This window comes from Pygocentrus nattereri, chromosome 11 (genome assembly GCF_015220715.1).
Source record: "Pygocentrus nattereri isolate fPygNat1 chromosome 11, fPygNat1.pri, whole genome shotgun sequence".
Taxonomy (NCBI): domain Eukaryota; kingdom Metazoa; phylum Chordata; class Actinopteri; order Characiformes; family Serrasalmidae; genus Pygocentrus; species Pygocentrus nattereri.
The window spans coordinates 25,039,264-25,049,078 of record NC_051221.1 but is presented as its reverse complement, the minus strand read 5'-3'; the positions used below and the strand labels follow the sequence as shown (position 1 = coordinate 25,049,078).

Genomic DNA, 9,815 nt, shown 5'->3' with positions numbered 1-9,815 from the left:
GACTTACAAGAACGATAAACTACTGCAAAGTAAACCAAATAGAGGGGAATGCCTTTGTTATTCCATACAAAGACAAATTTGTGTCAATTCCACTTTTGCATACAAAACAGCAGTAAATCACCATTCAGAACTTGGAATCATATGTTATATATATTTTTAAAGTTATTTGTAGATGTAGATGTACTGCAAGTTATACATCAAAAGGTACTGATATGTTCAATAGTATTTTGTGATCAACAAGAATTTACTAGATCATAAATCTAATTTTCTTATTACCTGATTTTATGCTGCAAGATCTTAATGAAAAATGGATGTTATAGATAATCATCATCATCATCATCATTGTTCATCATTGTTCTTGATACAGTTTTCTTTTCACCAAACAATCTACATGTACAATTATTTCTATGATAATTTTATTGATTTAATAATTTTTTCCTACAATGAAATTGTTTTTATGAAAACATTGATTTCAAGTTTTGAAATGGCTGTCCAGATGGAAAATTATTTATTTAGGCATTAAATAACTAAAAATGTTTCTGACAGAACACATTTCATTTTGGGGGTCTGGTTTCACAATACAGCTCACAATGTACCTCATAGTGGAATTTGTCAACGAGGGGCAAACTGGACCAGTGGCAAAGTCCTGGTACATGGATGGGTTCTCCTGGTGGCCTCCCTATAAAGATCAAAGCCGGCTTTTAAAAAGTGTTAAAAAAGCTGAGGTCCCCCATCCAGATAAAGGGTGGAAAAAGCACAGTGTGCGAATCCTTTATGAATCAGGTAATAAAGACATGCATATTTTAACATAGTACAGAACAAAGTATTATTATGTCCTCACCATAGCATGATCGATGGTTCTTTTTCATGGCCGTCATTCTTTCCCCCCAGAATCATTTGATAACGTTGTTTCTAAATGGAAAAAGTCATGCTACACGTCAGATCTGAACTCTGACACAGAGATTCTAGGAAAGAGAGTCAGCAAGTAAGCTGTGCATTCTGTACAATTAGTGTTTTAGAACAATTCTGTGATAGAACCCATTATTAACATACTTTTACTTGTAGAAGAAAAGTATACTCTTCATCGGAGGAAGATGAATTGCCACCGGTGAAAAAAAAAATTCCCACTGCCCCAAGACCCCCAGCCCCACCACAGACTTGTAGACAGCCTGGACCTGGAACACATAATGGTATTGCATTTAACTTCACAATAAGGATGCTACCATAATGGTTTATTACTATACGTTTACAGTACTGTGCTAAAGTCAGAAATCACATTTTATTTATCATAACATTAAGTGCAAGTTTTCCACCCTTACCTTTGTTACAGCTGTAATTCTTTTCAGTTTTTCTGCAGAGAGGTTTTCCATAACTACAAAGTTCAGTCTTTGAAGTTGGAGCATTTTCTGCTTCTCACTATCCAAGACATCCCAATGACATTCAAAAACGTTAAGGACTCTTAATATCCTGAATAAAGGATATGCTGAAATATCTGAAAAATCAAGAACTTGCAAAAAAATGGTCTCTGACATTTACACAGTCTTCTGTATCTCTGTGAAATATTTAAGTGTAAAGCCACAAATATAAAGTGTATTATGCTACAATAGTTAAACCAGCATAATGTCCCTTAATAATATTGTCCCATATGATACCTATTCCTTACTTATATTTTTTTGCATTCTCAGCATTGTCCAGCAGCTTCCAGTCGGGAGCAAGAGCAGAGCAAGAGTGGTGCAACAAACCATCAGATGTTCAAGGTATAATGCCTGAAACATTTCCAAGGGGTGGATAAATGAATACTATAGCATTCTGATCTCGGTCTTGCATCTGTAGCACACTGCCAATTGCCATGAACAAAAATTTAAACGATTTCCTGTAATTATAAAAAAAGCATTTATTAAATCCAAGTACAATCCTTGGATAATCAAGTTATTAAAAGAAAGTACAGGAAAGCAGATAAAAACTACTTCGAACGTTACTACTTAGTAGCCCAACAGTAATACAATGTATGCCTCTTTAAACAACTAATATTCTCAAACAATGGCAATTTATAGTATGGCAGTTAACTTACCTTGACTTGTTTCATCTTTAGCCCAGGACAACCAGCAGGGAGAGAATATTTATACAGATCTGTCAAAAATGCAAGGTAATACCAATCATTAAGTAATATAAAAAGACTGAGATAATCAATATTAATCTGTATCTGTATGGAGTGTAGTCACAAAAATATTACTAACAATATATTTTAAAATTATATTTAGGAAGGCCATTTTCTCCATGGGAACACTCAGGCCATCATATGTCACAGAGTAAGTTTCATAAAATGTTACAAAGGAACTGCCTTTGTCTAAATGTGTTTCAAAAGTTGTTGTCATTGTTCCTTTCCATTTCATGTTCTCTCTCTCTCTCTCTATCTATAACCCTTATTCCCTTTTTATCTGTCTACCTACCGACCGACCTATCTATAACTCCATCTACCTACAGCTCTAGCTATAACCCTTATTCCCTAACTACCTACCTACCCATCTATAACTATCTATCTACCTATCCATCTACCTACAGCCCTCTATCTATAACCCTTATTCCCTATCTACCTAACGACCTATCTATAAATCTCTATCTACAGCTCTAGCTATAACCCTTATTCCCTAGCTATCTACCTACATATCTGTAACTCTAACTTATCTAACTATTCATCTACCTACATCGCTATCTATCTCTCTATCTATAACCATTGTGTCCTGTCTAAGTAATCTTTAACTTTGTCTTTTTTTATTTATATGCACATCTAGTTTAAACACAATCACAAACAAATCAGCCGCATTCTACATCCACTTAAGAGATTGAAAGACGTAGGCTGGAATTGTGGTAAAAAAGGGCCTATTATGAAAATAATTTTAATGGCAATTCTTGTCAGATTTCTAGAATGTATGATTAGTAGTAACAGCAATTTTGTTCCAACAGCCCCTGCCATACAACAAGAGTCTTCTGAGTGGTCAATATCTAACCAGACCCCATGTAAGTTTGATTACTTTACTGAGCAGCCCTGAACAATGATTATAATCAAATATGTGAAATCAAGTTTGTTTCTGCATTTGATTCTGAAATTTCCTTGCAGATAGCTTTCAGGATACAAGACAAAGCCAACAGGTTCTACCTCATGGTAAGTCCAATGTGAGATATACATTCACGGTGAGTTCAATTAAGACATTTAATAATAGCAATGGGTTTCAGGTTTGTAATGTGTACAAATGTTCAGGGACACGTTTAGATCTGTTCAGATTAGATTTTTTTTTTAATCGGGGACGACGGTAAAAATCTTTTTACACGTCCTCAGTGGCAAAACTCTCACACCTAGACAGCAGTAAAATGACTCAACAAAAAAGCAAAGTTCTAATACTGTGTCCAATTTCACAGTTGTCATTTGTATTTTACTTTTTTTTTTTTAGATTGTATTGTATTTTTCGCCCTTCGGCTGAAAAAAACTCAATTAGACGTTTCCTATAACCATTTAGCCATCTGTTTTTTCAAAGACATTTCTTTAGTTTTATTTGTTTAGTTATATGGCCTTCATCTTAATATTGTTACAATGAATATCAAATGTTAATTATGTTAACAAGACAATGGTTTTCATAGGGTGTCCTAATTTTTCACATTACTGTAAAACAGTCTAGAACATAGAACACAAAACAGTCAAAATATAACAAAAAAAGTATACTATCCAAAACATTTACAGATGTTATCCATAGTCAGCTCATTTCTTACAAGCTAAGAATACACAGAGCAAAGTCCTGTTTTCTAGGCAGTGACTATTCCTTTAAATTTCCGTGTTAACAGCACCTACAACACAACAATGGCAAACAGGGTGGAACATGCCCAATACATGGCCATCTCAGGAAACAAGACAAGGCCAGGATGTTCTTTCTCATACAAATGGTGAGTTTACCTTAAACCTTACAAGCCATATACACCCATGCACCTCCTTGTATCTATACTTATTGTCTATTTTATCAGCTCCATTTTGGAGCACGCTGTAGTTTGTGCCGTGGTGGTGGTGTGTTAGTGTGTTGTGCTGGTATGTGCAGATGATACACAGCAGTGCTTTTTGAGTTTTTAAACACTGTGTCTCACTGTCCACTCTATTGGACAGTCCTACCTTGTAGATGTAAAGTTAGAGAGGATAATTCATCTGTCACTGCACAGTTTGTGTTGGTCATCCTCTAGTTCTTCATCAGCAGTCAGAAGATGGTGCCCACAGGATGCTGTTGTCTGGATAGTTTTGGTTGGTGGACGATTCTCAGTCCAGCAGTGATACTTAGGTTTTAAACTCCAGCACCACCTCTCTGTCTGATCAACTGACACCAGCACAGCACATATAACACACCATCACCACCAGGTTAGTGTCACTGCAGTGCTGAGAATGATCCACTGCCCAAATAATACCTGCTCTGTGGTGGCCCTGTGGAGATCCTGACAATTAATGAACAGGGCAATAAAGTATACATAAAAACAGATGGACTACAGTCTGTAATTGTAGAACTACAAAGTTTTTCCAAATGGCAAATGGAGCTGAATAACAGACAACGAGTGTAGATGCAAGGAGATGTACCTAATGAAGTGGCTGTTGGGTGTATAGACATTTGTCAGTATGTATAAATAAACACTCATATTTACAATCACTTCTTAGATCACTAAAATGAACATGTTTATTTAAATCTTGTACTGTAAACAGCACCCACTGCACAACAGGGACCTTCAAGGCGGTTCATCAATAATCAGTGCACACGTAAGTTTGGTCTTTAAGACAAAGTAGTTTTAAAAATTGCTTACAATGAATAAAAGGATAATTTCTATCTTAACATTCTATCTTTTGCAGCTGTAGACAGAACAGTGTTAGAGGCACTGAGAGAGATGGACCTGAAGATTACTTACCTCACATCACTTGTTGAGTCTTTTGTGGGTGGCCGCCGAATTTTGCCCCCACAACAGGTCCAAGATGAGGAGGAAATGAATATTTTCCCCCTAAATTCAATGGAGACCCTAGAAGATTTAGAGAAGAGGCTGTTGAACAATGGACTGAAGCAGAGGATGGTAAGTTCATTTATAGATTTCCCATTAAATCAAATCTAGCTACCACCAACTCTCTATCTCTCGAGCTATCTCTCGAGCTATCTCTCTATGCGTATCTATAACCCTTATTCCCTTATCTATCTATCTATCTATCTATCTATCTATCTATCTATCTATCTATCTATCTATCTATCTATAACCCTTATTCCCTTATCTATCTATCTATAACCCTTATTCCCTTATCTATCTATCTATAACCCTTATTCCCTTATCTATCTATCTATCTATCTATCTATCTATCTATCTATCTATCTATCTATCTATCTATCTATCTATCTATCTATCTATCTATAACCCTTATTCCCTTATCTATCTATCTATCTATCTATCTATCTATCTATCTATCTATCTATCTATCTATCTATCTATCTATCTATCTATCTATCTATCTATAACCCTTATTCCCTTATCTATCTATCTATCTATCTATCTATCTATCTATCTATCTATCTATCTATCTATCTATCTATCTATCTATCTATCTATAACCCTTATTCCCTTATCTATCTATCTATCTATAACCCTTATTCCCTTATCTATCTATCTATCTATCTATCTATCTATCTATCTATCTATCTATCTATCTATCTATCTATCTATCTATCTATAACCCTTATTCCCTTATCTATCTATCTATCTATCTATCTATAACCCTTATTCCCTTATCTATCTATCTATCTATAACCCTTATTCCCTTATCTATCTATCTATCTATAACCCTTATTCCCTTATCTATCTATCTATCTATCTATCTATCTATCTATCTATCTATCTATCTATCTATCTATCTATCTATCTATCTATCTATCTATCTATCTATCTATCTATCTATAACCCTTATTCCCTTATCTATCTATCTATCTATAACCCTTATTCCCTTATCTATCTATCTATCTATAACCCTTATTCCCTTATCTATCTATCTATCTATAACCCTTATTCCCTTATCTATCTATAACCCTTATTCCCTTATCTATCTATCTATCTATCTATAACCCTTATTCCCTTATCTATCTATCTATCTATAACCCTTATTCCCTTATCTATCTATCTATCTATCTATAACCCTTATTCCCTTATCTATCTATCTATCTATCTATCTATCTATCTATCTATCTATCTATCTATCTATCTATCTATCTATCTATCTATCTATCTATCTATCTATCTATCTATCTATAACCCTTATTCCCTTATCTATCTATCTATCTATAACCCTTATTCCCTTATCTATCTATCTATCTATAACCCTTATTCCCTTATCTATCTATCTATCTATAACCCTTATTCCCTTATCTATCTATCTATAACCCTTATTCCCTTATCTATCTATCTATAACCCTTATTCCCTTATCTATCTATCTATAACCCTTATTCCCTTATCTATCTATCTATCTATAACCCTTATTCCCTTATCTATCTATCTATCTATAACCCTTATTCCCTTATCTATCTATCTATAACCCTTATTCCCTTATCTATCTATCTATCTATAACCCTTATTCCCTTATCTATCTATCTATAACCCTTATTCCCTTATCTATCTATCTATCTATAACCCTTATTCCCTTATCTATCTATCTATAACCCTTATTCCCTTATCTATCTATCTATCTATAACCCTTATTCCCTTATCTATCTATCTATAACCCTTATTCCCTTATCTATCTATCTATAACCCTTATTCCCTTATCTATCTATCTATCTATAACCCTTATTCCCTTATCTATCTATCTATCTATCTATAACCCTTATTCCCTTATCTATCTATCTATAACCCTTATTCCCTTATCTATCTATCTATCTATCTATAACCCTTATTCCCTTATCTATCTATCTATAACCCTTATTCCCTTATCTATCTATCTATAACCCTTATTCCCTTATCTATCTATCTATCTATAACCCTTATTCCCTTATCTATCTATCTATAACCCTTATTCCCTTATCTATCTATCTATAACCCTTATTCCCTTATCTATCTATCTATCTATAACCCTTATTCCCTTATCTATCTATCTATAACCCTTATTCCCTTATCTATCTATCTATCTATAACCCTTATTCCCTTATCTATCTATCTATAACCCTTATTCCCTTATCTATCTATCTATCTATAACCCTTATTCCCTTATCTATCTATCTATAACCCTTATTCCCTTATCTATCTATCGATCTATAACCCTTATTCCCTTATCTATCTATCTATAACCCTTATCCCCTTATCTATCTATCTATAACCCTTATTCCCTTATCTATCTATCTATAACCCTTATTCCCTTATCTATCTATCTATAACCCTTATTCCCTTATCTATCTATCTATAACCCTTATTCCCTTATCTATCTATCTATAACCCTTATTCCCTTATCTATCTATCTATCTATAACCCTTATTCCCTTATCTATCTATCTATCTATAACCCTTATTCCCTTATCTATCTATCTATAACCCTTATTCCCTTATCTATCTATCTATAACCCTTATTCCCTTATCTATCTATCTATAACCCTTATTCCCTTATCTATCTATCTATAACCCTTATTCCCTTATCTATCTATCTATCTATCTATCTATCTATCTATCTATCTATCTATCTATCTATCTATCTATCTATCTATCTATATCTCTGCAAAGATGGGCAGAGGTTCACCAATCTGTGAATATTGCATCTAAAAATTTTCTTAAAAGAAGTGCAATTATTTTAGCCATGACTGTATACAGCTTTATATTATTAGTCAAAAACTTTCTAATCAATTACTTTAGGTCAATACAATAAATAAGATATGAACTATTTAAAACAAGAACCGTAATTACAAAATGCAAAACAGAATGTACATTTCCTAGGACACATGTTATGAAGGTGCAGTTGGTACAGTGAGACTGCTGTTTATCCATTTCTGTTCTTATTGTGTATTATTTCAGACCAACACGCTCTCACTAAGTGGAGGCCACACAATGAAAAAGACAATATGGCGGATTGCCAGCAAGGTCTTCACCCCCAACCTGGCAAAAAGCCTTAACTGGTGTGGCAGGGGAGACAAGCGAGGTTTAAAGCAGACAGCCTGTGGACAGCTTATTATTGGTGAGTATATTAGAACCACTTACATGTTACATTATTTGCTGTAACATAAAGAATAGGTGTCATGCAACAAAACCACACCCAAATTCATCAGAATTTAAATTAGGCCATTATCAAACGAAATACTACACCATTATGTACTAAATTACATATACCTTATGATAGATCTACAGCAGGGGTGTCCAAAGTGTGGCCCGCAGACAGATGTTTATTGGCCACTGTATCGTAAGAATACATTATTGTTGCAATTTTTGCTGTAATTACAGTCAAATTAATTTAATTAGTTAAATAATTGTTAATTATTCTGTACATTTGTGTTTAAATATTTTGAATACAATGTTATATAATGTATGAATAATACTTTTGGAAAGGAGACCGGTCCTTAGGTGTTTTGATATTGTCCAATCTGGCCCCCTTTGAAAAAAGTTTGGGCACCCCTGATCTACAGTGTTTAGCTCGGTCAAACTGAGGAGGCCAGGGGTTAGACAGTGCAACATGTTGGTTTATGACTTGTCTTTCAATGAGGAAAATAACTATTAAGAACATTTTACCTCAACTTACCCAAACAGCTACACTGCTTCGAGAAATGACATAAGCTAGTGCAAATGCAGCAGCCACCTCAGGGATGGCTAGCACGTGGTAATGATAGCCAAGTTCACTAGCTTAAGTTATTTGACAAAATAAGTTACCTCGATGCACCTGTGAACTTTAACTTTAAATATGCCACAAATCTAGTACCTATAACAGGATAAACACATACATCACTGATAACCTAGTTAATTTAATATGTGAACTTGAACTTACCTTTCTCCGACGGACCTTCGGAAAGCTGCTTTCTTCTTGAGCGCTTCTTCTAAATTAGGTCAGAGACGTTCATCTATCACGTGCGCCCCTCGTCATCTATACTGGACGCTTATTGGTCATGTGGTTTTCACGTGTTTTTAAAGTGCAGATATTGCCATTCTTACTTTAATTAGGACAGTTTTCGACGAAATGACGCTAAATAACAACACCTTTGTATATATTGGAAAATACTAGTCCCCCCTCCAATTAATTACTATGCCTGTAGCGTAATACCTTAAAAACCTGGCCTAATAACAGATACGTTAGATTACTTATTTCTTACAGGCAGTTCCATTTATTCAGTGTAATACAGCTGATAAATGTATAGTCCTTATGCCTCTTTAATAAGAATAGTAATAATATTCTACATTTTGACACACAGCTGCCGCAGTGAAGAACCCAGCGCTACCAGCTCCCACGGAAGCAGAGGCTGAAAAATGCCTAAAGGATTACCTCCGCCTGGCACCAGCAAGACGCTAAACTTTTATTTTGTTAATTCCACATGTTTGTTCCATTCTTTATTCTATTGTTGATTTTCTGTTAAATAAACATGTTAAAGGAAAATTCCCTTTCACTTAATTTTGTTTTGGGGTAATAATATTAATAATAATATAAATTAATCACATAAAATTATATAGCATAATTTCTATACATCATTTTTCCAGTGTAGATTTCTGTTTGAGTCTTTAGGCTTCTTAATGGCTCATACGATCTCTCTGCTTGTATATTTTATATCTTTAACTCAGGGAGGAAGAAGAAT

The 9,815-nt window shown here is 34.3% G+C and overlaps 1 protein-coding gene and 1 long non-coding RNA gene across 2 annotated transcripts; one reads left to right on the top strand and one right to left on the bottom strand.

The window, feature by feature from the left end:
• Window positions 1-611: 611 nt before the first annotated feature.
• On the bottom strand, window positions 612-1,169 carry LOC119264274. Its single transcript, XR_005130936.1, has 3 exons — window positions 1,054-1,169; window positions 842-912; window positions 612-679 (listed from the first exon to the last, which is right to left on the bottom strand). It is a non-coding gene; the product is annotated as an uncharacterized LOC119264274 (long non-coding RNA).
• Window positions 1,170-1,696: 527 nt separating this feature from the next.
• LOC119264429 lies at window positions 1,697-9,535 on the top strand. Its single transcript, XM_037543064.1, has 9 exons — window positions 1,697-1,757; window positions 2,262-2,309; window positions 2,965-3,018; window positions 3,119-3,163; window positions 3,838-3,936; window positions 4,733-4,786; window positions 4,877-5,091; window positions 8,056-8,215; window positions 9,438-9,535. Exons 2-9 carry the CDS (start codon window positions 2,300-2,302, stop codon window positions 9,533-9,535), a joined length of 735 nt encoding a protein of 244 aa, XP_037398961.1. The 5' UTR covers window positions 1,697-1,757; window positions 2,262-2,299.
• The last annotated feature ends 280 nt before the right edge of the window (window positions 9,536-9,815 follow it).

Excerpts from the sequence above, each read along its gene's own strand:
- LOC119264429 (XM_037543064.1), top strand. Across the intron at positions 4,787-4,876 it reads CATCAATAATCAGTGCACAC|CTGTAGACAGAACAGTGTTA; the intron begins GTAAGTTTGGTC and ends TATCTTTTGCAG. Across the intron at positions 8,216-9,437 it reads CTGTGGACAGCTTATTATTG|CTGCCGCAGTGAAGAACCCA; the intron begins GTGAGTATATTA and ends TTTGACACACAG.